We start from the raw sequence: 27,222 nt of genomic DNA on the forward strand, positions 1-27,222 counted from the left end.
GCTTCGTGGGCTGGGCCGTATCCTTAAAGCGTTTAGATACGTGTCCGGCCCATTATTGAGTTATTTGGTGATTTATTTTTCTGATATACTTGACTGATATGTACAAATATCGGATACGCGATACTTCCTCCTTCCACATTTATAAAGCATATAAATATATGACACGGTCTTTCAAATAATTTTTTGAAATTCACTTCTCATATGTTATATCACTTATATGATTATAAATCTATAATCATGATAAAGCATATTTGATTACGAATTCAACCATATAAAGTTTACATTATGAAAATAAAAATTTAATAGAAAATTTTTTATTAGAGATAGAAAAGTTTAAATCTTGATATACGTGTACGTGGAAAGAGGGAGTATGATTTAGCTGTCTTGTTTCGTTTTTTCTTTATAGCTGAAATCTGGAATTCAACCTTCCACGTGATTGAAAAATCTCAGCTTCAAGTTCTGTTTTGATATGATATTTTTTATTATGAAAAATATAAGTTTTTATAGTTAGCGGAATTATTTCCATCGAGATAATTTGCAAGAAATATTAAGTCATCTATTGAGTGCACTATCTATATGAATATTCTATTCAAAAGTATCTCAAAAAAACTATATAGAACAACGTGTTCATATATGAATTGTTCCATAGGGTGTGTTTAGTTCTCCCGTTTTGGAATTTTGAAAGGGAATTTTTTGGTATTTGAAGTATTAAATATAGACTAATCACAAAATTAATTACATATCTCGTCTATAAACTACGAGACGAATCTAACGAACCTAATTAATCCGTCATTAGCATATATTTACTGTAGTTTACTGTAGCAATTTGATGTCTAATCACAATCTAATTAGGTTCATTAGATTCGTCTCGCGATTTATAGTCCATTTGTATAATGCGATTTTTTCTACTACATTTAATGCACCATGCAGATGATTTACAAATCTTTTGAAATTTTGAACTTCGAATCTAAACAAGACCATAGTAAAGTCATCTTACGTTGTAATTTTTTTAAGCCACACAATTTCTCCACCACCTCTTTTTGTAGGATAAAAAGTCAGATAAAACTCATTGCAAAAAAATTTATGTGTATTATAGGAGAACTCATAATAAGAAAAGTTTGTTCAGATTCAACTAGACTTTCAAATAATAGATTGAAATTGAAATACCGAGTCCCCTCGCATTTGTTCAGATTCAAGTAGACTTTCAAATAACTCGAACATTAGGCGCGCGATGCACGCCCTACCATTTAAACAATTAAATGTAATTAAATTGAAGGTAATAAAGTATGTAATTAAGCATAAAAAACTGAAGGTGTTAAGATGTGACAAATAGCATACATTGCATAGGATAAATTCAACACAAAATCAGCAGTGTGAGTACACTATCCATTGTATATGTCTATCCGGCATTTGAATCATGAATATTACAACATATCTGAGAGCATATGCTATTCTATCCATCAAGTGTCTGTTCGAAAAATTGGAACATCAATATTACAGCACATCTTAGCACCATGACTGACTACCCTAAGTATTTGAAACATTAACACTTTAGCACATCTGAGCATCAGGCCATCCTATCCACATCAGGTGTATGTCCAGCATTTCGAGCATCAATGTTACAACATATCCAAGCAACAGGCTATCTAGTCCATCAGGCGCCTTTCCGGAACTTGGAGCATCAATATTACAGCATATCCAAGCACCATAAATCTACATGCAATTAAACATGTAATCAAGGACAGGATAGCTCTAAAATTATGCGCTGTTTTACTCAAAAACAAGTTTTAGTGATCAGTTTGCAGTGTGTAAATAAGCAGACAGGATGATTGTAGCTTACCTCCATCCTTATGAGCTGTTTTACTCAAAAAGAGTTTCACATATCACATCATGTCGAATTGCAGGAACAATGCATGGGTTAGTGTGTTGCCAATGTGTTGTTCACATTTGAAAAATAAAAAACAAAGAGAAGCACATATCAGGCATGTGATTTCATAAGTATACTCACCTGAATATTTTCAAAAGCAGTGAGACTTCCTCCTCATAAGGAGCTTCAAGGATCTTATTACAGAAAAGATAATTAGTCCTTGCCCGCAGCAACACGTACATCAGTACAAAGGAATTAGCCAAGAAGGTCGAGTGCACATGACCTTTGCAATAAAAGCGGATCTCATCTACCCATTTCCAAGTATTCTTGTGCGTTCTAGAAAGCTAAAACCAGCGTGCACAGGACATCAGTACAAAAGACACATTAGGACTTGGATCAGCTTTCCTAGGCATTCTTTCCTGCAGCTAAAGCACATAAATAAAAAAAAGGCTGAATAAATTGAACACTGGCCATGGTCTAAAGTGAATTAATACATGAAATCAGAGTCATACTTTATCTTTCCTTCTCTTGTATGATTCCATTCGAAGAATAAACTGTTCATGTGCTTTGTGCAACTCACTGATAGGCTCTGTCAGGCTATTAAACGATTCAGTAAGTAACCAGCTTTATTCTGAACGAAACAGTGCACTGAGATCTATTTTAACATTAAGTGTTACTTGGAATTACTAATTGTCTCAATTGTTTATTGTTGCTGAACCATGCATAATGTTTTAGTAGAGCTGCTCAGATTGGTCAAGAGCCTACCCCACATGCATCTAGGAAAATTATAAGATGCAAAGATCTCCTTAAATTAGATTAAATCAAATCAAAACCCCTTGAGCCTGGAATGAAAAAGACATTAACTTTTTTAACTATACTACTAAACAACTTTTGCAGTATTTGAACCTGATATATGCATAGTTCCAGATGGTGGAAGTACAAGCAAGATTCTACTTTTCTGTAGCTCATAGTATAATCAGATATAGATAATGGAAGTTGAGCTCACACAATAATAATAATTATATTAGCAAAGGACTGTCTCGGTAAAAACAAAACTGAAATATGAGGCTATGAGGTAAGAGCTTGCTTACTTCTGGATCCCCAGATTGTACATCTTCTTTGCGTCATTGAACCTCTTGTGCTTGTCATAATATAGTGCATTAAGCCATATAAATGAAGCTCTCTTAAGGCCTATTCCATTCCTCTCCATCTTCTTGAGCAATGGCTTCGCATCCACCTCATAGTCCATCTACATAATGAAGAAACCCAGTAAGATAATTTCTCACAACAAGGCCTCCGAAGCCAAAAGGAGCTCAGGATATGATGGGCTGCTCAAACTTACCTAGTCATTTTCCATCCTAGTTAGAAACAATTTTTTTACCTAGTAGACAACCATATATCATTTACAAATCAATGCAATTGAAAAAGCTTGATAATACTTCCAACATAACAAAAGCTTGAACCAATTGGCACTTGGCCTTCTACCATAACTTCAAGTGTTAAACATGACAGGTCATGTATGCAAAGTTGCAAACTATATATGACGATTCAACATATATGTAGGTCCTGATCTCAATCCTAGTTACAACTTAATCTTTACTCTTACTTTAATATAAAATTATTCCATGTTTTGCTTACATGTATTCCTGTGATACCCAATCTACAGACTTCAGTGCTGATTAGACACCGGGTCTGAACTTTCGTTACTAATTATTATCTCTCAGTGACAAGCAGAGAAAGGTACAACCATGATGGAATCAAAAGAAGAAAAAAAACAGGTGAAGAGGAAGGGGATCGAGATGGGTGATTGTAGCACTCGGAGGGTGGCTCACCAGCTGGATACATACATGGAGGTAGCGAGGATCGTCGACCATACGCCTGCACGCGGCTGGCCGTGCTCGACGGAGCCAGCCCGCTCTGCTCTCGCCTGCTTGCAACCGGCCGAGCTTGCCGAAGCCTTCGTACGCGGAGCTCGCCGCCCGTGGCGCCGGAGCCTGCCCCACGGCTCCTGCCCGCTTGTGCCCGGGCGAGCTTGCCGAAGCCCACTTGCGCAGAGCTTGGTAGAGCCGACAGTCGCAGCTCCCGCCCGTCCGCGGCCGGCTGATCTCGCCCACCCGCTTGCCGTTGGAGAAGTACAGCATATCAATTGGGCAGTAGATCCGACTAGATTATTGCGATGGAGAGCAAAGTGACAGATGGAGGACGTGTGCTGCCATGCTGGGTAAGAAGCCGCTAGATTCTAGATAAATTAATATCTAGAGGATAAATTAATATCTAGCCGACTAGATTATCGACTAGATTAAAGCCTCAACGTCTTTCGCGTACTTAATATGCTGTTTTATACTGTTTTATCGACATTTTAACAACTTCAAATATAAAAACTTAAACCTATAAGAATCTAGATCTTTTAGAGTGCTAAAATTTTAGTATACAATTGTCTTCATTTGACAACAAAGAAAAAAATATTAATTTTCTAGTGCGACAAGCAAAAGTACGCAATTATTATGGTGCTGTAATTTTATATAATTTTTTGAGCACTTTAACTTCGTCAAATAAAAAATTCAAAACTAGAAAGTTGTAGATCTTATCGAGTGCTACAATTTTCATATAAAAATCATCTTCATCCGATGTCGTATCGAAGAGTTATGATTTTTTGAAGATTCAACCGAAATAAATTAGAAAAGGGAAAAATAAAACCGCGGCCACTGTAGCAAATCTGTGGTTACTGTAGCAACTCCCGGCCGCACAATACCGTGCAAGCCATGCAAAACCAGGCTGGACCTGGGGTGAACGGATTCGCAAGTTCGAGGGGGCTAAATGTCTGGTTTCTAAATTCATGGACCTATTTGACATAGCGCTGCAAGTTGAAGTGCCCACGGTGCATTTGACGCGTTTAGATATATGCCTAACTGGACCAGTCACCACTGCCCACAATTAATTATATGCTCACCATTGCTAAGAAATGTGAGAGATTTAGCCTCAAAATGATCAGAAAGGAATTAAATCAGATGGGTCTACAATCTACAGAGCATGAAAAAACATAAATTTTCATGTCAACGTGGGATGATACCGTGTAAACATAATCAGAACCTATACAAAGAATAATGACTTGATAACTGGGTACGTATCATTATTAGCCAAAAGTAATTTCAGTTTTTAAGTAATTATAGTTATTCTGAGAAGTATAGCTTACGGATAGTATTTTCAAATTTAAAGAAGTAATATTCAAAATGAGTACATTTGTCTTTATCATTGTTTGGCATTATTGTTGTTCAAAGAAGTAATTTTCAAATAGTAAGTAATATGAACAATGATATTAGACAAGTAATTTTGAAAATTTATTAGAGTGGTATTTACAGGGACACGCGTGTCCAAAATTTTTTGGCGCGTCGACGCGTATCGGCGCGTCGATTCGCGTCGGACACGACGCGACTCGTATCAGACACGATGCAGCCGTGTCTAGGTTCTGACGATACTGCTCTCTACCTCTCCGCTCCCCGGTGCGTCGGCGGTGGAGCTGCCTTTGGAGAAGAAAGAGGCACCGAAGAAGAAAAGGAGATAGGGGCGACGCCGGAGGCAGGGATGGGCAGCGGCGGCTGAGGAGGTAGGGGCAGGAGCGCGGAGGAGGAGGAAGGGGACGAACCTCGGCGGCGGAGGCAGGGGCGAGCGGCAAGGAACCTCGGCGGCGGCGAAGGTAGGGGCGGCGGGGCAGAGGAGGCAGGGGCGAGCGGCGAGGATGACGAGTAGGTGTCGTCGAACCAGAGGAGGTGAGGAGGCGTCGGGTCATGGATAAGGTGGGGGGAGGTGGGGATAAGGTTGGCTTGGTGAGTTATTTGGGCTGCTTTGGGGTTGAAGAACATGGGTCAAAAAGCAGGGCAGCCCATCGCATCCTCTATTTCTCTTATTCATTTCATTTTTCCTTTATTTGTATATTTGCATATTTATTTGTAAATTTTTTAAAAAATATTAGACGAATCCCCGAATTCTGTTTTTTAGGATTTGCCGAATCGGATACCCGCACCCGAGTCAGATACCGACACCCGCACCCGTGTCCATGTAACACAGGGTATTTGTGTAATGACTTGGCAGTCTTCACGTTAGGAAGCAATACCTGGATGATGATTACACAGATTTCATTAGTGAACTCCCTTGGCAAATCCCTCTACTTCTTTCTCTTTTTCTGCTAGCACATCCAAAACAATGCCGAGAGCGCATCTAGCCTCGCATAAGAATTTTCCTGCTGATGTGCTTCTGCTGCCGGGAGATATCAGACAGCAATCACAGCATCATACCAGGGTCCGACTGGAGTGCAAGTAGCACAACCGTGCAAGGCTGCAAGCAACGCTTGCTAGGCCTCCGATCCCCATCGAACGGTGCATGTAAATTTTGCAGAAGAACCCTCCCGCACCAGCAGATCCGCCCCATGTACACTTTGCACAAGCCCCCTCCAAATACTATACCTCATCCTCACCGGTTCGTGAGTTCATGTGCCTGGTGATCACGTAATCTCCACGGTTCGGTGTGACGAGGTGCCGCCGCCGCCCTCCATCCAACCGCAAGAACGAGCTCTGGCCGGGCACGGACGGAGGACACTCTGTCTCTTCCCGCAGGTCGCCAGAACTTGGCCGCCGGCCACCACTCGGCCGCCGCGCACCACTTCCTCAGACTCGATAGTTCAGGCTTCTGGTCGGTGTGGGTCCCTGCTGCGGTATTGGAACCTGCGTCCACTGGTTTTAATTTCAACGATCAGCTCATCGCCTACGTGCGCCCGGCTCAGGTGAAACAACGATCATGCTTCTTGCATCAGGTGAACAACGCGGAATGATTAATGCTAAATCCTATTTGCTGCAGGAGGAGAATAGTTAGTCGTATAATAATAGATGAAGTTGGGCATAATAGGCGTAATTGCCCAAACAAGGGGAGCTGAAGCAGCGGCTCAAACATGCTCGCATTTACCTGTGGCAATGAAGCAATGTGTTTAGTGCTACACTTTCAGGATGATTTGCTAAAATAATGTGCACTTATATTTTTTTAGATGCCAAAAACAATTTGGATGCTATGTCAATTCTATAGTTTTATTTTCTCTTTGGATCCTGGAACACATTTGTATTCAAGAATTCCTCCACTGTGACACCTGTCCCAACTTCCTGCCTTCTCTGCTCTTATTTCATATGCAGCAGCAGCATGTTACCTATACATACAACTCGATTGCTGAGGCAAAAGATCATCTATTTTCATTCTTGATCACTCTTTCATTCTCATAACTCGATTGATGTCTGCAAACACATACACACACTATGCATCTATGCTGCTCAATTCTCTGAATTTAGCTAACATAAGAGAGAAAACAATCTTGCATTATCGAAGCAGGGAGCATTCTCACAAGCCGATTTTTATTAGCGACACAAAACTGATGTACATACTCAATTTTACAGTGCGTCAAAGTTGTATAGATGTTCATTACAATGGCAGGAACAACAATTTTGTCTGCACAAACAAGGATTACAGCAACTACCACCTCCATGTTGCGTCCTCCAAAATCATAGAATGAAAATGAAGCAGTTATTGCCCACGGAGTGCCCTTGACAACGGCAGCGAAAGAAGTTTGTGGCCAAGACCTGGGGCATCTGGAGGATGCCAGACAACGAACTTGTCAAGGCGTTGCCCTGCATCCTAGAGGTCAAGGCGTCCTGCATCTTAGCCTCTTAGCACATATTGTAAACTGGTTGCATTAGCTGCCAATTACGAGCTAAGAACAAAGCTTGAATTTTTAATCCAAAGACATGGCATTAGCTGTCCAACAGTTTGTTGGCTGATTAAGTAACCATCAATGATAAATCCAAAGGTTGCTACTCCAACAAACTGTTGATATGTTGATAGCTGATAGCTGATAGGATCAATGAGTAATCCAAAATCATTTACATTTGCATTGAGATAACAAAAGGTTAGTTCTCTATACATCAGATCCAAGCAAAAAACGAGAGAATCATTGATATGTTATTGTCACCTCGATTCAACGGTCTGCCTCAGATTGGGAGCACCGACTGCAAGGACCCGAGCTTCTGTGGCTCATGCACCAACTTCTCCGAGAGGAGAATAACACTACAATAGCCAGAAATCAATCATGCTTTCAGCCAATTATAACCAGGAGGAGAACAACACTGACCAGGAAGGCCCTCACATCATGCTTTGTGTGGATGAACTCAATTGATTGGACCTCATGGGGAAACTATTTTGCAAACACAGGGATGAACTTCATCATGGGGAAACTGTAAGAGGGGCTCACCAGACATGGAGCCGACGGCGAGGGCCTCGAGCCGGAGCAGATCGTCGATGAGGCAAGGAGCTGCCGAGCGGGGAGGCGTAGGAGGAGCGCAGCCTGAGTAGATCGTCGATGAGGAACCGTCGGGTAGGCACTGTGAGAAAGGAGGCAGACGGGACTCCGGCGAGCGAGGCACGGCGCGCGGGAGAGGCCGGAAGCGGGCCGGAGCTCGACCTCGGGCTCCGTCGTGGCGGAGAGGCATGGCGCACGAGGGGGAGGCCGAAGTTGGAGAGGTGCGGAGGAGGTCGGAGCTGGAGAGACGCGGCGGAGGTCGGAGCTGGAGCGAGGCGCGGCGGAGGCAGGAGCGCTTGGAGCTCGAGCTCGTGCTACAACGCCGGTCTGCGGGGTGGACGGCGGGGGCGAGCCGCGGCGGTGAGGGCCGGCGGCGAGGGATGCGCGGCTGCGGGGCGGCGCGGGCGAAGGAGAGGAGCGGGGGAGGGCGGCGGGGCTGCGCGGGAGACAGAGGCCGTGTTTAGTTCGGTAGGCTGTAAACGCAAAAAAAATTTTGCGTTTCGAATCTTCCCAATTTGAAGCACTAAATGAAGTCTATTTACAAAACTTTTTGCACAGATGGGTTTTAAATCACGAGACGAATCTAATGATGCTAATTAATCCATGATTAATCAATAATTAGCGGATAGTTACTGTAACATCAATGTTGCAAATCATAGATTAAGTAGGCTCATTAGATTCGTCTCGCGATTTACAGCCCATCCATGCAAAAAGTTTTATAAATAGATTTCATTTAGTACTTCAAATTAGCAAGATTCCTTTTTACTTTAATGCGTTTACGACTTTTTTGCGTTTACGGGGTGGAACTAAACACACCCAGAGATGGCCGAGGAGGGCGGCGAGCTTCGGGAACCGTCGAGAGGCGTGGGCGAGGTGGGGATGTGTGCGAGCGGGGAGTGCAGGGTGTGGGTCTCGGGGTCCGGATGCGCGGATGGGATGGACGAACGAACGTTGGGAGGGAGGACGAAAAAAAGACGCTTAGTCTCTTTTTAATAGCAGAGAAAGAGATTTGTATAAAAATAGAGGGTTTTTTTGGAAAAATGCCCAAGCTCGGATTGTCAGGGTGGCAACGGGGCGGGTTGGGGCCAGGGGAGGGATCCCCATCCCCGCCCCGATCCCCGAACGGCATTCCCCGCCCCGACCCCGAAAGGTTTAACGGGGCGAAATCAATCCCCGGCCCTGTTCCCCGCGGATCCCCGATGGGGCCCGCGGCAGTGACGGGCGGAAGCTGGACGCGAGGCAGCGGTGGCGGTGGCCGGCGAGACGTGATGCGGCGGCGGGCGGGAGCTGGATGCGAGGCACCGCCGTCGGATCCGGCTCTGCCGCGACCAGATCTGCGCCGCGCGAGCTCGCGTCGCCCTGGCCCTGGCCATGGCTGCCGCCTGCGCCGCGCGCCACCTGTGCCGCCCTGGCCATGGGTGCCGCCTGCGTCGCACCCCACCTTCACTGCCTTGGCCATGGCCGCCTCTTGCGCCTGCGCCGCGCGACGTTGCTCCCCATGCGACGCGAGGTGGCGATGGCGGAGGGGGCGAGAAGCGAGGTGGCGACGGCGGAAGGGTCGAGACGCGAGGTGGCGGCCGAGACGCGAGGAGCGGAGAAAGGGAGGAGCTGCAGCGGTCACAGTTTGGGTGGAGCCTTCCTGGGCTGGGCCTTATTGGATGCTTCTTTTTTTTGTTTTTCGGGTCCCCACGAGTTTCCACGGGTCTAAAACCGTCCCCGAACCCGCCCCGCTAGATTTCGGGGCCCCGCCCCGTTAGCCCTGCGGGGGCATTTCCAGCCCCGTATCAACCCGTTAGCCCCGTTGCCACCCTGATCGGGCTGCACGCCATGCGTCCCTATTTTATGCGTGAAACACGGCGAGAAGGCCAAATGGGAGTAGTTTTTAATCAACTTGATAGATTGAAATTGAAATACCGAGTCCCTTGGCATTTCACTAGGATCTTACACAAAAGTCAACTTAATAAGCATGTTTTTTTCCTTCGTCAACTCAATAAACATGTCTCGTCCTGCGCAGAAAGAGTTTTCTTCTCTTTCCCCACCGCCCTAGGAATTGATTGATCGACATAGTCCATCCAGCAAAAAATAAAAATAAAAAAGTCATATAAAATTCTATTCAGATTTAAGTAGACTTTCAAATAATAAATTGAAATTGAAACACCGAGTCCCATCGCATTTCACTAGAATCGTACACAAAAGTCAACTTAATAAGCATGATTTTTTTCCCTTCTTTTTTGTTTCGTCAACGCATCACTTCTCCCGTCCTGCGCCGAAAGGGTTTTCTTCCCTTTCCCCCACCGCCCTACGAATTGATCGACACAGTCCATCCAGCAGAAAAAAAAACAATTTCTCAATTTTCTCTCTCTCCCCTGCTTCTCTTCTCTCCTCTCCCGCATCCGCCGTCTCATCCTTCCCAAATCAAATCAAACCAACCTTTCGCTCGGATCCTCCCCCGAATCCTCGAATCCGGCCACCCCCCTCCGTCGGCTCCAAAACCCTACCCCCTCGCGCCACCGGCGGGGGGCATGCGGCGGTGACCGCGCGTGCGGCCTCTTCCGTCTGCGCTCGGGTGGGCATTGCGATCGCTAGGGGGCCGCGGAGCCATGGCGTCCGCGGGGTCGGGCGCCGGCGGCGCGGGGGCGGGTGGGCTCAAGACCTACTTCAAGACCCCCGAGGGGCGGCACAAGCTGCAGTACGAGAAGACGCACTCCCCCGCCGTCGTGCACTACAACCACATCGGCAAGACCGTCTCCCAGGTATACCTAGGGCGCGCTGCGGTTCGGGCTTGGGTAGCGGGGGAGGTCTGATGCGGCCGTCCGGGGGGATCTCGATGCGGTTGGATGTGGAATTGGGAGCCGGGGTTGGGCGAGGATGGGTGTTGACTTGGCCTGACCAGGAGCGGGATTTCGATGGGTCGTCTTAGATGTGCTGGGATTTCATTTGGTCTTGCGGAGGATATTTGGAAGGTGTCGGGTGCAGCAGTTTGGGCAGCCTCTGTAGTTGTCTTATTGTTTGTGATGTTTCATGTTTGGATGGTCCTTGCATACATTTCCTGTTACCATTTTCTTCAACACAGATGAGATATGGGTTTCTGTTTGCTAATTCTAAAGTTCCAATAGCATAGATGATAGATCAAACATTTTCATAACTGCTTGCAAATTGCCCTTGTGGTTTCCTAGTTGGGTTGTGTTATGCACGTTATGCATCACTTATGCAATGTTATGACCAACCATTGGTTGTGATGGTGCCAGATGACGGTGGCATATTTGAAGGACAAGCCAGCCGGCCAGGGGTCCACGCCTTCAACTCCGAGCGCCGGCAGTGGGATGCGTTCTGCTGCTGCAAGGCTGCTTGGTACAGGGAATGGGAGCCGGGCACTTAGCTTTGGGAGCAATGGTACCAGCAGGGCTGTCTCAGGAAGCAGCCGCATTGGTGGTGGCATTGGTGCGTCGACGAGCGCAAGTGGATCACAAGGGATGGTGAATTATGATGGCAAGGGAACATACATCATATTCAACACTGCTGATACGCTCTTCATCAGTGACCTCAACTCACATGACAAAGTATTTCACTTTCCTCTTCCTGAATGCATGCTAAGTTGCTTGTAACATTGCTATCCTGTGGCTCTCTGATCACATGCTAACTGCATCAGGATCCAATAAAGTCCATTCACTTCAGCAGCTCGAACCCACTTTGCCATGCATTTGACCCTGAAGCCAAGGATGGGCACGATCTGCTTGTTGGGGTGTTCTCAGGAGATGGTATATTGAATGCCTTTTAATTTTGAATGCTTTATGCTTATAAGCTAAAAGTGAACCATATATAAGGTCCTTTTGTTCATTGTCCAGTCTATTCAATGTCATTGAGGCAGCAGTTGCAAGACCCTGGAAAAAAGCCTGTTGCATATCAACATTTTATTAATAAAGACAAAGACAAAGACAAAGACCCAAGTCAAGGTGGCGCTGCCAGCAGGCATGTTTTCACTTGATTGTTTACTTGAAAAAAGGAACTTGTTAATTTTTCGCTTAATGGGCTTGGCAAATTTAAAGTATTACTATTACATATTGCTTAATATTTATTTCTTGATATGGTAGTGAGTCATGTGTGCTATACAAGTTAGTAGAAACTTAGCTAGGTCGCATCAGTATTATAATAATGCAGGTATGATTGACATGCAATACAGTGTGTCCGGTACAATTTGCTGCAATACATGGAAGATACTGATGGCTTTGTTCTCAACTAACTCACAAGTGCATTCATGAGTGAAGACAACCAGAACACACTAGCCTAGCAGTGAGTGGCAAGTTCATGGTATTTTGGATAGTTTTTGTGCCTATAGATCATCACTTGTGAACTTGACCAAAATTTGAACCTTGATGATCACTGCCACAAAACATATACAACATAATTCATGAAGGCGTTTTTTTTAATCAGTGGCAGTCAAGTACTCTTTAAGGAAGCCTTCTGGTTGTCATGTACTTGACCTACCGTGTCAAGAACTTATCATTCATATTACATCTTCAAATATTGAATTTTGCCTATGAGATTTAGACAGTTCTAAGAAGCTGCAAAATTTAATACTGAACCGTCCATTGTCTTTAGAAGTTAGAACATGATCGCCAGAAAGTGGAACTAGGAGTATGCGTGCATAAGGTACAATGTGTAAGTATGAGCTTGCTGGCTGTGATCTTCCCTATGGCAGTGTGTGAAAACAACACACATTTGCTGGTCTTTTCTTGGTTTCATGTCACCAGGATTGTTTTGGGATACCTTTTGTGGTGTCATCTTCAGTTGTAAAGTGCTGCAAATAGTATTGACAGATAATGAAAATTATTTACATATCTATTTAGCTAGCTCATTTGATGAAACATCAAGAAACACCGCAAACATTTTTCTTTCATCATCTATGTGAATAAAAATCATAATGCATGATATTTTTTCATGCTACCTGCTTTAAATTGAAAATGGGAAATCTAAGACTTGGGATGTCCTGATTCCTCCAGTTGATTTATGCAATGCTTGAAAACCACTAGGTTAGCTCCTAATAGTCAATTAAGCTAGCTAGGCAGGTGGTGTGGCGCTGAGCTCCAAGATACCTCCTAGGCAGGCTAGGTAGCCTTTTGAGACAATGTTTGGAATGTTCTTTAATGATACAAATGGGGAATTCAGAGTTTCTGTGCTGCCTTTTGAAACAATTTAGAAGTCCTTTTATGGTACAATGGGGGATTGGCATTTCCAACAGTTGTCAGGGTTATTATGTCCTTGAGTTGTTGAGGAGATTTTAGTTCAGCGGGTCACCTCATTATGGTTTAGTAACTAGTAAGTAGTCTTCATGCAGTTCCCTGGATAGCTTGCGAAGTAGCTTGTTTTTTAATGCATTAAATTCTGAAGCCAAAAAAGATGTTATTACTTTCTTGGCTAGTTAAGATCCAAAGTGAAGCATTTTGGTTAGAATGCATGTATAATATAAAGGCTTCTATATTTGATGTATCTATGGAGACTGAACTACACAAGGATGATGATGATTATGTTATGTGCTGGGCCTGCTGTCTGGCATACTTTAATGGACTTTTTAATTAAGTAGCTCTCATTTTTTGGGAGAGTTTTGTTGAATTGATTTTCTTAGCTCAAAGGGGATTGTGGTGTTGCAGCTTAAAATAGAAGATACTATTCCTCTGGTGTTGATGGATTCTTACACATTTATAAAATTATAATTATGTATTGATCTTTTGGACTCCAATCTATTGCAGCCGGTGCACTTGTGTTGCGTGGGTTCCAGAGCGTGAAGGAATTTTTGTTGTTGGCCATGCTGATGGGAATTTGTATGTTTATGACAAAGTGAGCCCTTAATGCTCATGGTATTTGGACTTCATTGGGTTTACTTTGAACTGATAAATTTTCTTTTCTACATTCAGTCTAAGGATGGGAATACTGATTGGGCGTTTCCAACTATAAAGGATCAAAGTCAGCTGCTGATTTCACATGCAAAGTCGAGTAAGGTATCTCAAGCCACATGATATCTTTTACTGAGAAATAGCATTGACACGGCTATGTATATTGTGTATTTTAATGCGGGTCATTAGTAAATTGTCTGTTCTGGAATTCTATTACAGAATAAACCAGTGCCTGGACTTCCTGAAACACTCTACTGGCTTTTCTTCATTGCTGACATGTACCGATAATCTGATATACATCCGCCATAAGTAAATAGCTGGCACAATTCAACAACTTGCGCACACTGGTCTGTGCTTCTTGGTAGTTGACGACAGAGCAGAAACTTGTTTATACTTGGCCTCGGTTACTTCGTGTCTTTGTCAGTGGTTTTCATGTCAGTTAGTGCTAACTGCCAAATAGTACTTCTTCCATTCCAGTAGGTCATACTGGTAATAGTACAATAAATGTGGAAAATGGTTCTCATTGTTGTCGTTATGAAATAATTATTGCAAAAATATTGACTCAAGGGAAGTCAAAAGGAAATTCTTGACATTACTTCTAATGTTGGGGCTGCTATCATTAATTCTGGGGTTTAAAATAATACCGCAGGGCAATCCAATTGCAAGATGGCATATCTGTCAAGGTGCAATCAATGCCATTTCCTTTTCACCAGATGGTGCTTACTTGGCAACTGTTGGGAGAGATGGTAATTTTCTCTGCCCAAGAATGAGAATATACAGTTTTTTTATGGAAAAGGCTTAGCTGTTGGAGCAGTTCTATATAGAACTGAAGTAGTCTGATCATATGCAGGTTACTTGAGAGTATTTGACTTTGCGAAAGAACAGCTAATATTTGGTGGGAAAAGTTACTATGGTGCACTGTTGTGTTGCTCTTGGAGGTAAGCTGGCATTGGCATGGTTTACTGCTATGTCGTACCTATTTCCAGAACTGAAACTTTTACAGCGTCCAGGTCTGACAGATATTCTGATAAATTACTTCTTTGCCCTGTGGAACTTTTTAGCTCAGATGTGTAAACTCCAAATTATCGCTCTTCGCCTTTTTTGATGTATGAAACTGCATGAGGATAATGGTGTGGTGTTTTAGAATGGATAGGGCATAGCAGGCTAAGTGCAATATAATTTGCGAACCTGCTGCCTTTTCCGCTTAGTAACATATGGAGTTACGGAACCAATATTACAATATAGAATCCCATATGACTATGTCAAAGATGCAAGTTTTCTGTGGCAAGATGGCAACATGTAGATAGCAGAGTTAATCATAAAAGGATGAAAGTTATATGAAAGGAGGAAGACACATCTGATATTATGGCTGAAATGCAAATAAGCTATTTGTTGTAGGCTTGCAGCAGCTAGCACAATACCACAGGACCCATAAGTACTATCTCAGCTTACAGCTGCCATGGCTTCTATATGTTATAATGCATTAACAAATAATGTTCTTAGCTCATTGTGAAAAAGTGGATGTGGCTCCTAGGAAGTGCTGAGGCCTAGGTGCCAACAAGCCAGCCACGTGCCCCCCCCCCCCCCACCCCCCTCAAATCACCCTGAACTTGACCAGGGCGAGAGACATTACTTAGTTCAGTCTTTTGTGCCATTGGGGTTGGACCTTGGAGGCTTTAATAGGAAGAGGGGTAGCAGTGGTGTGGGAGTTGTCGGGGCATGGTGGGATCGAGGAGAGCAAGTTAGAGGAGTACCAGATTCCGAATCGCCTCATTGTAAAATAAGCAAGGGTAAGGCTGCCTGAAATTCCCTTCCCCAGATCCTATCATCTTATGTGGGTGTTTTCAGCACCAAGTACCAAACCCTGGCTGGCCCAGAAAGTAGCTGAAACCAGTTTCTCAGGGAGGTACCCTCAAGTAGGTGAGCCCTGGTTTGAGCTTGTGGCTGTCATCTCAACTGTGGACACTAAACAACTGAGCTACTGCTCAGTTCTCAAAATTTGATGCATGTTGTATTACGACATGCCTATTTGTTTGGTGATAAATACTCAAATATCTCCTACTAACATTTGCAAGAATGGACTAACTTATCCATACAATCATCGCATGCTTGTTTCTCTTTATTCTCTCATGCACTTGTTCTGTAAATGGGAATCTGGAAGGTCCTAACTAGTTTGATTATGCTGTCCTGTTACAGTGCGGACAACAAATATTTGTTGTCAGGTGGTGAAGATGATCTTGTGCAAGTATGGAGCATGGATGAAAGAAAGATAGTTGCATGGGGCGAAGGGCACAATTCATGGGTGATATTATATTTACAATTGTCTTTAGTATGACATTGATTTTTCTGTTTGAAACTTGCGTTTCGAACCAAATTAATTTGCTGCTCAACAGGTTAGCGCAGTAGCTTTTGATCCGTATTGGTCCCCACCAAATTCAGATGAAACCGAAGAAAATGTCATGTATCGCTTTGGGTCAGTTGGACAGGTACCTAAAAATTTATATAAGATACTTTTTTAATCTGAAGTAGTTCATGTGTAAATACTATAATATCTCTGAATCGTGACACCTAGTAATAATCTATCATTTTCCTTTCTGAGCTACTGATTAGTGATGACTGAGAAGTACCAAAAATGCTACCAGTATCTATAGTCTTTGGTTTCTTGCTAGTTGTTGTGCTTTTAGCAATGGTCACTTTATGTATACCTTCTTTGTGTTTGTTGGTAAACTTGGGTGTCAAATGATTTTTTTTCTTGATCAAGTAATTTGTGATGTAACTTGATCTTCTTGAGATTGTTTCTTGAAAGTCATGGCCATATGCTTCACCTGCTTTTGCTTATTCGGCAGATTAATGATGTTAATACCTTTTGACTCTTCATGCACTCAGGACACTCAGCTGCTTCTCTGGGATCTTGCACTGGACGAGATTGCTGTCCCTCTACGTCACCCTTCCGGTGGCTCACCGACATTTAGCAGTGGAAGCCCTTCTGCACATTGGGACAATGCATGCCCTCCAACAGGTGTTCTTCAACCTTCTCCTCGGATGCGAGATGTACCAAAGCTCTCACCCCTAGTTGCACACCGGGTACATGTAGACCCCCTCTCTGGCCTGGAATTCACCAGCGAATCAATCCTCACCATATGCCGTGAAGGGCTAATCAAAATCTGGGCCAGACCCAGCCACAGTGAAAACAACCAGCAGCCTGATTCTTCTGATCAGGTCATAGGCAATGCCACTGCAAAGGATAAGATGCTAACATCGTTGAACAAAGCAGGCGCTTCGGGCTCCAGCTTCAAACAATCATCTGTTGTTTTCACATGACAGGCTTTGCCAGCATTTTTATGATGCTCGCCTGGCTGTGGCTATTCATCTTTTGTTACTAACGTGAGGATTCATGGAGCGGGAGTAGTAGATTGTGAGAGGTTGCCAGCAAAGAGTCGCACCTTCTTTTTTTCCTGCTTCGTCGACTACATCTTTGGGTTACAGAAGTCCCATTATTGCCATCTGTGTTGGCGAAAGAAAATAACGGAGCTTTCCCTGTACATATACAGATACTGCGCTAAGATGAATAGTACAAGCTTACTTATTTGATATAATTTGATCGTTCTTTTGTAACATTTCTATAGACTAGAGTGTGTACCCATTTTTTATGTAGTCTTGTTACACATGGAGGCTGCAGATCATTGGGTGTCCAATGGATTCCCTAGGCATAATGGTAATTTTCTCCCCTAGACTCAATCATCAATTTTCTCTGTTGGAGACATTGTAAACTACTGCTGTAAGCTCTTCGTTTTTACAGCAATCCGGTTCTTTTCTCTCTTTTTTTTCTTCTTTTCTTCTAAAATTGTGGAACTGTGGTTCATTTGAGTGTGAGAAAACCCCAGTGTCTTCTTATTTCTTCAGCATTTCACAAGTTGTTGCCCCTTTCTTTCTCCTATCTGCGTGGGCACTGGATTCAGTCTGTGGTTCACCGTAAAGGTCGAACCATGCTGGTCAAATTCAATTTGGAAGCCATCTTATTGAAACTCTGGAATGTTGGTATGCTCTTCAAGACTCCACTGTACACGGAGTTAATCGCTTGATGCTCTTACTAAAATGATTCGTCAGACTCGCGGCGTGCAAGTAGCTTACCTGACCACAAATAAAGCCGTGGTTGGTTCAAAAAAAAAAAACATGGCAGGTCCCTAACCAATCGAACCGAATCTTCCTGTTGAAATCAAAATCTGCCAAACTTGTACCATCTGCCCTGGTCACCACGAACACAAATCCTCACCAATCAAAGCAGATCACCACAACAATCAATCTGCTTCCCAGCCATACACACACAGACAGACACAGCTATCCATCTGAGAACGCGAACGGCACCAGACAAAACATCAGAGCGCGAACACGAATGGCATGAAACCGAGCATCGAAAGCGAACAAATACATGGAGAATCCGTGTCAACCGAAGCAAAATCAGCACACGAAGGCCCTGTTTGGGACCGCGTCGGCGATGCTTTTGAGCGGAAAACGCAGAAAAATCCCGCCAAACGGGTTGCGGCCAACGCACGTTCGACGGTCGCGCGTGGCTGAAAAAGCAGGAAAGTGAACTGCACGCCGCGAGAAGCGAGGGAAGGGCCGCGTTTCGTTTAAACGCATCGCGATTCTGCATGTCGCGGTCCCAAACAAGACCGAATTCCAGTCAGCCAGGGAACCCTACAAAAACAAACAAACAAACAAACACGCAAACCGAAGCAAGATTACCCACGCACCACGCACCAACGTTCAGGGACGGTAACGGATTATGGCTCATGATTCACACTCCAATATATGATCCTTATATATTTTAAATTTAAAACTGTATAAGATAATTTTTTTTGATATTTTCAAATCCGATTTTTAAATTATGTAAATTAAATTTTGAGGCATTTCACCACCCCTACCTGCCTCCGGTCGGAAGAAGGAAGGAAAGCGAGGGAGTCCGAGTCAGACTCTCCCCCAACAGCAGGGGCAGAGGCAGCTCGGCGGCTCTCCCTCCCCTCCCGGTCTCCGCCTCCCTCCCTCCGCCCAATCCCCTTCGCCGCCGGACGCCACGCCGCAGCCAGCCGGCATCCATACACCACCACCACCACCTCCGGCATCTGCCCACGGACCTCCCCTCAGCGCCGGGCCCCGCTCCCTCCCCGGCCCCGCGCCGCGACGGCGCCGCCAGCGGCGGATGCTGCGCCGCCCCGCCGCCGGCGACCGCCGCTGAGCATGGCCGCCGCGCCCCCGGGCGCCCAGAACCGCTGCGTCTTCGGTACGCCCCGCCACCCCGCTCGGTTCCGCCAGGGCCCCTCGCTGCCCCGGTTCGATCCCAGGAGCCCGGAGCCCCCGGTTCGATTCGGCGGCTCAATTTCGCTGCGTCCCAGCCTCGCCGCGGCTAGGGTTTACCGCTCTCGCGCTTCAATTGGGCCCGCAGTTTTTTTTTTCGCCCCTTCGTCAATTCTGTTATTGCTGGACGTGGGGGCGGCGGCGCGTGAAGAGTTTACAGTTACAGCTCGCTGATAGTGTGCTCGTCCTTTGAATCTGGTTGCAGTTGGCAATATACCGTACGATGCGACGGAGGAGCAGCTCGTGCAGATTTGCGAGGAGGTCGGCCCGGTCGTCTCCTTCAGGTGTGGTTCATGTTTCAGCCGCGCTAATGCAATAAGCTGATGCAGGATAGTTGGTTGAGTCGATAGGTTCGCAGGCTTATGCATTTACCTTTTTTTAAAGGAAAACATAGTGCACCTCAGATTGCACGAATCCATTCGTTGCTGTCAAAATGGCTGCTTGTCATTATTTTGTTATGTTTCAAGGAAGGAATATAAGCATTAGGTTGGCAATTGAAAAATTGTGTCATTTAGCAAATATGATTGAAAAAAAAACCTGATGTGAATTATGGGCTGAATGCTTTGTCAGACAGGGCAGAGTAAAAAAGGATGCGGTGCAACTAAGTGCTCTCTCCTTAGCTTTGTCAGAAAAGGAGGCTGCCGAATGACTCTTGAAAATCTACCTTTACGAATCCTAATAATATGGAACGTCTATTTAGAAACTAATTTATAAACACGTGGATCGTGGAAAGTATCAAGTTCCTTTGCTGCTACATGCCTGCCATGCATGCCTGATGCAATGTACCTATAGGTTAATTTTGATCATAAATCTCAGAAAATCCTAAAACAGCATCACATATGTTTGTGCTACATACATTTGTACCTTCTCTTGATCGGATTTCTTTGTATGTGAATATTTACTGAAACTGGTAACTTCGTCAGAGGTAGACTGAGCAACTTATTAGCTGTGAGGTTTTTCAACATTTGAGTTTGATATGATGCCATCGAGCATAACTTTTTTGCATGCTGACAGCTCCTTATTGCTTTTAGATTGGTTATTGACAAGGAAACTGGAAAGCCGAAGGGTTATGGCTTTTGCGAGTACAAGGATGAGGAGACCGCTCTAAGTGCACGCCGGAACCTCCAGGGTTATGAGATTAATGGTCGTCAGTTACGTGTTGATTTTGCTGAAAATGGGAGGAATACTGACAGAAATAGAGAAAAGGTCGAAGATCCTCAATTTTTTACTGTGGAACCCTTCCTACCACCTATGGAGTTCTCTGTTAATACGAGAAGTTGTATAGTCTTCATTCCTATGAATGATAATAGCTGCGGTTTCTCCAACCACCCTGTGTCTCCTGATTCACTTTCTTGTGTTTATGTAGCATGTTCGTGTATGTACAGCTGCCTCACTGTACATACACGCGCCTGTTATAACCATCCAATTCCCTCGTTGAATTATCGTTCTGGTGTGGTACCCATGTTTGTGCAGTTCAAAAATGCCGCTGTCATCTGTCATCTCGATTTTTTTACCCTGTTCATGGAACTAGCGTGCCAAAGAAGTTGAGTTATAAGCTGTGTAGCCTAATATAAATATATATTATGATAAAGAGCTTCTTCAGAAGTGTGCTTACTGCTGAATATGTGAGGTTTACTTTCTTCAAAATAGCAAAAAAAGGGCTGTAGTCTTATGGAAGATGTATAATTGGTCTTTGAACGTGTTCCAGCAAGAGGGTTGCCACTGTTGGTAAATTGATTGCTGGAAAAAAATATATCCTATCAACCTTTATGCTTGTGCCTAAGGACTTGCTGTTTTCTTCGGGCTTACTATTACCTGAATAGTTACAGTTACTATAGCTGCTATCAACAGGTTTTGTATATATCTCTACCAATGACTTGTCTGATACTCTGATGCTCGCCAGTTTTTGTTGCCAAATATCGTGTTCACAAGAAAATACTGTGACAATGCACAGGTTCTCAACTAGATGCAGTTGATTTACATAAGGACACAGTTTTTGTGTTAAAGTTATCTTCGAGACTTGTAAAATAATATTGCATGATGCTACAGTACACAGAACAATTATTTCACTATCTCGATTTATCAACTTTGCATTTTGGAGATTAAGTAGCTTCACTATGAAGGTGGAGTTGATCTATGTTCATTATCTGAATGAAAAATACGGAACATCCCAACCAACTGAAGTTGATTTAGCTTCATTGAGAGCAACTGTTGACTTATGTTGGATACATTTATGCATTGCAGGGTCGCGGAGGACCAGGGATGGCATCTGGTGCTGGTTGGTCCCATTTTTCTGTTCATCATTCAGTTCACATATATACTTTATTAAAATTTCTAATGTGTTCATGGATGCTACTTGATGTAATGGCACAGATAGTCAAAAACAGTTAGCTGGGACTTCTGTTGTTGGAGATACAAGTCTTCATCAGCCTGTTGGTCTCCCACCGGCAATACATGCTGCGTCTGTGATGGCTGGCGTCCTTGGTGGAGCTCAAACTGCAATTGTTCAAAACGGTTTACCTGTCCAGTATGGACTTGGAAACGACCCCCTTACCCATTATTTGGCCAGAATGTCAAGGCATCAGTTGCATGAAATCATGGCTGAATTGAAGGTTAACTTGTAATCTTCCATGCACTTCAGTTGTTTGATGTTTACAAAACAAATACCCCGTGCTTATTGTAGATTCTTAATGTCTTCTTTATTTAATCACAGGCCCTAACTACTCAAAATAAGGAGCTTTCCAAAAAATTACTACAAGTAATTCCACACCTGCCAAAGGCCCTATTTCAGGTTAGCTTTTGTTATTAGTGATTGTGCTAGTCATTTATGTATGTATCTCTTTCTTACTGTCATTTTGTACTTAATTCAAGCTTTATTTTAGAGTCTTATGCAGGTCATAAACTCTATATGTTTTTTAGAATAATGTTTTCACCTGTTTACAGAATATATTCACTTCCATTTTTAATTTTTGTATTAATAAACTCGTGTGATCAGTGCAAATACTCTACATTGAAAATTTCTTATTCATGTTTACAATTTTTCTTTGTATAACGTGATACTGGTATCTAGAACATTGATATCATCCATTCATCCATGATTGTCTCGTGATCCTTGGTGCAACAACAACAACAACAACATAGCCTTTTTTCCCAAGCAAGTTGGGGTAGGCTAGAGATGAAACCCGAAAGAAATAAGTTCAAGGTTCAGGCACATTGATAGCTAGTCTCCAAGCGCTCCTATCCAAAGCTATCTCTTTAGAGATATTCCAATCCTTAAGGTCTCTCTTAACCGACTCATCCCACGTCAGTTTAGGTCTACCTCTACCCTCTTTACATTATCGACCCGCTCAAGAACCCCATTACGCACCGGCCCCTCAGGAGGCCTTCGTTGGACATGTCCAAACCATCTCAGCCGATGCTGGGTAAGTTTCTCCTCAATTGGTGCCACTCCAACCCTATCCCGAATAACTTCGTTCCGGACTCTATCCCAACTTGTGTGCCCGCAAAACCACCGCAACATCCGCATCTCTGTTACACTCAGTTGCTGGACATGTCGCCTTTTTGTAGGCCAACATTCAGCACCGTATAGCATCACCGGACGAATTGCTGTCCTATAGAATTTGCCTTTTAGCTTTTGTGGCACCCTCTTGTCACAAAGGATGCCAGAAGCTTGCCGCCATTTCAACCAACCAGCTAAAATTCTATGCCTAACATCTTCATCAATGTCGCCATCCTTTTGTAGCACCGATCCTAAATACCGAAAAGTATCCTTCTAGACCACCACTTGTCCATCTAGACTAACGTCTCCCCCCTCATGCCTAGTCGCGCTGAAATCGCACATCATGTGCTCGGTCTTGGTCCTACTAAGTCTGAACCCTTTCGACTCTAACGTGCGTCTCCACAGCTCTAACTTCCTATTAACCCCTGCCCTACTCTCGTCAACTAGCACCACATCATCAGCAAAGAGCATACACCAAGGGATCTCAACTTGTATATCTCTTGTTACCTCATCCATCACTAAAGCAAATAAATAAAGGCTTAATGCTGACCCCTGGTGTAGGCCTATGTTAATAGGAAAGTCAGTGGTGTTGCCATCACATGTCCGGACAAACGTCGTCGCATCCTTATACATATCCTTAATGAGGGTAATGTACTTAGTTGGGACTTTGTGCTTCTCCAAGGCCCACCACATGACATTTCTCGGTACTTTGTCATATGACTTCTCAAGGTCAATGAAGACCATGTGCAAGTCCTTCTTCTGTTCCCTATATCTCTCCATCAATTGTCGTATTAAGAAAATTGCCTCCATGGTTGACCTTCCAGGCATGAACCCAAATTGGTTTTGGGTCACACTTGTCACTCTTCTTAGGCAATGCTCGATAATCCTCTCCCAAAGCTTCATCGTATGGCTCATTAGCTTAATCCCACGGTAGTTAGTACAACTTTGAACATCACCCTTGTTTTTGAAGATAGGTACTAATATACTTCTCCTCCATTCTTCCGGCATCTTGTTTGATCGAAAAATGAGATTAAAAAGCTTAGTTAAACATACTATTGCTCTATCTCCTAGGCATCTACACACCTCAATGGGGATACCATCAGGGCCCATCGATTTACCTCCCTTCATCCTCTTCAAAGCCTCCCCGATCTCTACCTCCTGAATTCTCCTTACAAAACGTCTGTTGGTATCGTCAAAAGAGTCATCTAACTCAAGGGTAGGGCCCTCACTCTCCCCATTAAACAACTTGTCGAAGTACTCTCTCCATCTATCCATGATCTCCTCATCCTTCACTAGCAGTCGATCTGTCCCATCCTTAATGCATTCGATTTGGTTGATGTCCCTTGTCTTCCGCTCGCGGATCCTAGCCATCCTATAAATGTCCTTCTCCCCTTCTTTCGTGCCTAGCCGCTGATACAGGTCATCATACGCCTTACCCTTTGCTACATTCACAGCTCGCTTTGCAACCCTCTTCGTTAATTTATAGCCCTCGATGTTGGCTGCACTCTTGTCAAGGTGGAGGCGCTTGAAACACTCCTTCTTCTCCTTAATAGTCCTTTGCACCTCGTCATTCCACCACCAGGTGTCTTTCCCCTCCTGTTTGCCTCCCCTACTCACGCCAAACACCTCTGAGGCCACCTTCCGAACACATGTTGCCATCTTTAGCCACATGTCATCTGCGTCTTCTCCTTCTTCCCAAGGCCCCTCACCTAGCATCCTTTCCTTAAACGCTTGTGCCGCTTCCCTTCTAAGCTTCCATCACTTTGTTCTCGCAATCTTGGCACGTTTGTCCCGGTGGACACGTACCCGAAGACGAAAGTCCGCCACCACAAGCTTGTGTTGAGGGACAACACACTCCCCAGGTATCACCTTACAATCTAAGCAATCACGTCTATCTTCCCTCCTAGCAAGGATAAAGTCGATCTGGCTCGAGTGTTGTCCACTACGAAACGTCACAAAATGGGATTCCCTCTTCTTAAACACGGTATTCGCTATCAACAAGTCGTAGGCTAACGCGAAGTTCAACACATCCTCCCCCTCTTGACTCCTGCTACCATACCCAAAACCCCCGTGCACTCGCTCGAACCCTACATTAGTCGCACCCACATGGCCGTTGAGATCTCCTCCTATGAAGAGTTTCTCGCTAGTAGGCACGGTACTAACCATGCTATCTAGATCTTCCCAGAACTGCATCTTGGTGCTCTCACTGAAAGGTCTTATTGCACACTGAAAGGTTAGCTTCATGTGTATGTCTGATATAAGGAAATTGGCATGTTTGCAAAACTCCATTGTCTGATATAAGAAAATTGGCATGTTTGCAAAGCTCCACTGCTCAAAAAAAGATGAGAATCGAGTCCCTATATTTCTTTATTTTATTTTATTTCATGTATGCAATGAAATAAGCTTGTTTATTTATTTGGAAAAGATACCATTAAGCCGCTCTCTATCATAAGAAAGTATAAATATTAAAATGTCATGACTTAAACTTTCACCTTGTTGTGATGCAGGCACAAATAATGCTCGGAATGGTGACGCCACAGATGGTTCGCTCTCATCTCTCTTTAAACTTAAGTCACTCATTGTTTTTTCTAGTTTGACATAATGAATCTATGCTTTGCATAAACTGTAGATGCAGATGGCAAAGAACCAACAACCCTTGAGCTCCTTGGCTCAATCTTCATCTCACATCAATGAGCCATCTCCAGCTAACATGCCACCAAACCCAACAGTCCTGCAGGAACAAATGGGTACACCACATAATTTTCCTCAGTATCAGCATGCATCTCAGCCTCCAGTCAAAAGTTTTCTGCATGGACATCAGTCTGGATTGGCCACACATCCTCCAATGCTACCTCAGCCCCTCGGGGTTTCCAGTATTCCTACTCAACCCCTTGTGGCCTCAGTAGGCTTAATGTCGCAAGTTCAGCACCCATTTATGCCACAGCACCCTAGACCACCTGTTATGCAAACAAGTGTACAATCAGTACCTTTGACCCACTCTCATTCTCAGGTATCTTTCTTCACTTGTAAAAGGAACTTATGTAGTTTACTAGTGCTGTTCTAGTTTTTTTGTACTATATGAATGTTCACTGGTACCTTGATATCTATAGGCAATGCACTAGTGCCCACAGATGAACTGAATCGACACATTTTATCTTACTAGTCATGTTCTTCAAATAAAAAAACTTACTAGTCAGATAGGCTAACTCAGCAATGTCCAACTGCAGGTAGCTGCTGTACCAGAGACACTACCGAATGAAATAAGGGTGGGTGATCAAGCAAGTCACTTGGCGGAGTATGCCCATCCTTCAAAGTTGAGAAAATTGGAGGATGGAACCTCAGTACTTGTAATGGTAAACAGCAGCCATGCTTCTTATGCAGCTCCACCTCAAGCAGTGGGCCCTAGTGGACCATCCGGGAGCTATAGTGCTGGTGCTGCTAGCTTTCAGCGACCAGGGAACGAAGCGCAGGTACAAACCATCTATAACCAATTTCTCAGTATTTATTATGTCTCTACCTGTTTAGGTTTAACTTTCCAATATGGGAGACTAGTAGCTGTGGAGATTTTTGACCAAAGTAAACATGTCCTCATTTTTTGGAGTTGAATAGAGTTTTTTAAGAGCTATCATAAGTCTCAAGCACTGAAATATATTTGTGGCTCTTGTGCAGCTCACACCTGATGTGGAGTCGGCTCTTCTGCAGCAAGTATTGCAGTTGACACCCGAGCAGCTGAGTTCGTTGCCACCAGAGCAGCAGCAGCAGGTGATTGAACTCCAGAAAATGCTTGCAGCTGGTAAATAGTACCAACTGAACTGGCGAAGCGACTGGTTAAGCTACTAGCACAGCATAACATGGCAACAGGTGGATTCAATTTTCTAGTTGCCACGCCTGTGATCTGTCAACGTTGTCGGCATCTTGATGCCATCAATTTTGCTTATAGTTATGCATGCATCTGGCATTCTTCGGATCAGGATAAAAGAAAATGTGATTGGAGAAGATAGCGTGAAGAGAGGGATACACATTATCCATCACCGTTGTATCATTATAGGAAAAAGAATAATATGTATCCATATAAGGGAGGTGCTTTTTCAGCTTTTCCCAAGTGTGTTGTAGCATCATACATTTTTGTCCTCTGAATTTTCTCACATTAGTCTCAGATAGGTATTGGACTTTGTGTATGCTTATGACCTTGAGATTTTTCATAGTTCTGTCTCTTTTTTGGAGCCTGTTCAGAAATCAGTGTTGCTGCCTGTTTCAATCTGTTCTTCGACCAGCG

General features: G+C 43.9%; 3 protein-coding genes across 17 annotated transcripts; 2 read left to right on the plus strand and 1 right to left on the minus strand.

Annotated features, from left to right (window-relative positions):
- Positions 1 to 1,315: 1,315 nt before the first annotated feature.
- LOC120685866 lies at positions 1,316 to 8,648 on the minus strand. 14 transcript variants are annotated; one of them, XR_005679814.1, is made up of 6 exons: positions 8,154 to 8,648; positions 7,875 to 7,969; positions 3,210 to 3,248; positions 2,959 to 3,116; positions 2,380 to 2,464; positions 1,316 to 2,292 (listed from the first exon to the last, which is right to left on the minus strand). XR_005679814.1 is itself a non-coding variant. In XM_039967983.1 (5 exons), the coding sequence occupies exons 2-5, from the start codon at positions 3,739 to 3,741 to the stop codon at positions 2,212 to 2,214; spliced, it is 366 nt and encodes a 121-aa protein (XP_039823917.1). In that variant the 5' UTR covers positions 3,742 to 3,984; positions 5,979 to 6,156; the 3' UTR covers positions 1,316 to 2,211. The 14 variants fall into 14 exon arrangements, 4 of the variants coding, with proteins under 4 accessions (XP_039823917.1, XP_039823915.1, XP_039823916.1 ...); XR_005679812.1 differs by lacking the exons at positions 3,210 to 3,248; positions 7,875 to 7,969; positions 8,154 to 8,648 and adding an exon at positions 3,700 to 4,304 and having other exon boundaries at positions 1,316 to 1,713; positions 2,009 to 2,091; positions 2,179 to 2,292; XR_005679811.1 differs by lacking the exons at positions 3,210 to 3,248; positions 7,875 to 7,969; positions 8,154 to 8,648 and adding an exon at positions 3,700 to 4,304 and having other exon boundaries at positions 1,316 to 1,713; positions 1,841 to 1,855; positions 2,009 to 2,292.
- A 1,857-nt stretch (positions 8,649 to 10,505) lies between these two features.
- Positions 10,506 to 17,910, plus strand: LOC120685265 (dystrophia myotonica WD repeat-containing protein-like). The gene is made up of 11 exons (XM_039967081.1): positions 10,506 to 10,954; positions 11,450 to 11,761; positions 11,851 to 11,959; positions 12,047 to 12,170; positions 13,949 to 14,036; positions 14,114 to 14,197; positions 14,742 to 14,838; positions 14,943 to 15,030; positions 16,289 to 16,394; positions 16,486 to 16,578; positions 16,979 to 17,910. The coding sequence occupies exons 1-11, from the start codon at positions 10,802 to 10,804 to the stop codon at positions 17,411 to 17,413; spliced, it is 1,689 nt and encodes a 562-aa protein (XP_039823015.1). The 5' UTR covers positions 10,506 to 10,801; the 3' UTR covers positions 17,414 to 17,910.
- Positions 17,911 to 19,052: 1,142 nt separating this feature from the next.
- Positions 19,053 to 27,204, plus strand: LOC120685267 (cleavage stimulating factor 64-like). Of its 2 annotated transcripts, none has more exons than XM_039967084.1 (10): positions 19,053 to 19,373; positions 19,653 to 19,731; positions 20,479 to 20,653; positions 21,692 to 21,725; positions 21,821 to 22,059; positions 22,161 to 22,238; positions 25,454 to 25,489; positions 25,576 to 25,956; positions 26,174 to 26,416; positions 26,616 to 27,182. In XM_039967084.1, exons 1-10 carry the CDS (start codon positions 19,331 to 19,333, stop codon positions 26,745 to 26,747), a joined length of 1,440 nt encoding a protein of 479 aa, XP_039823018.1. In that variant the 5' UTR covers positions 19,053 to 19,330; the 3' UTR covers positions 26,748 to 27,182. The 2 variants fall into 2 exon arrangements, with proteins under 2 accessions (XP_039823018.1, XP_039823019.1); XM_039967085.1 differs by having other exon boundaries at positions 19,180 to 19,373; positions 25,576 to 25,947; positions 26,171 to 26,416; positions 26,616 to 27,204.
- Positions 27,205 to 27,222: the final 18 nt, after the last annotated feature.

This window comes from Panicum virgatum, chromosome 8N, assembly GCF_016808335.1.
Source record: "Panicum virgatum strain AP13 chromosome 8N, P.virgatum_v5, whole genome shotgun sequence".
Taxonomy (NCBI): Eukaryota; Viridiplantae; Streptophyta; class Magnoliopsida; order Poales; family Poaceae; genus Panicum; species Panicum virgatum.

What these genes read in the sequence shown, in the direction of transcription:
- LOC120685866 (XM_039967981.1), bottom strand. Translation starts at nt 4,008, where the DNA reads ATGCTGTACTTCTCCAACGGCAAGCGGGTGGGCGAGATCAGCCGGCCG. An exon ending in TCCATGTATGTATCCAGCTG is followed by an intron (nt 3,117 to 3,699) that starts GTGAGCCACCCT and finishes TTCATTATGTAG; the next exon opens with ATGGACTATGAGGTGGATGC. An exon ending in TACAATCTGGGGATCCAGAA is followed by an intron (nt 2,465 to 2,958) that starts GTAAGCAAGCTC and finishes ATCGTTTAATAG; the next exon opens with CCTGACAGAGCCTATCAGTG.
- LOC120685265 (XM_039967081.1), top strand. Translation starts at nt 10,802, where the DNA reads ATGGCGTCCGCGGGGTCGGGCGCCGGCGGCGCGGGGGCGGGTGGGCTC. An exon ending in ATTTGTATGTTTATGACAAA is followed by an intron (nt 14,037 to 14,113) that starts GTGAGCCCTTAA and finishes TTCTACATTCAG; the next exon opens with TCTAAGGATGGGAATACTGA. An exon ending in GCTTTGGGTCAGTTGGACAG is followed by an intron (nt 16,579 to 16,978) that starts GTACCTAAAAAT and finishes TCATGCACTCAG; the next exon opens with GACACTCAGCTGCTTCTCTG.
- LOC120685267 (XM_039967084.1), top strand. Translation starts at nt 19,331, where the DNA reads ATGGCCGCCGCGCCCCCGGGCGCCCAGAACCGCTGCGTCTTCG. An exon ending in TGACCCACTCTCATTCTCAG is followed by an intron (nt 25,957 to 26,173) that starts GTATCTTTCTTC and finishes GTCCAACTGCAG; the next exon opens with GTAGCTGCTGTACCAGAGAC. An exon ending in GACCAGGGAACGAAGCGCAG is followed by an intron (nt 26,417 to 26,615) that starts GTACAAACCATC and finishes GCTCTTGTGCAG; the next exon opens with CTCACACCTGATGTGGAGTC.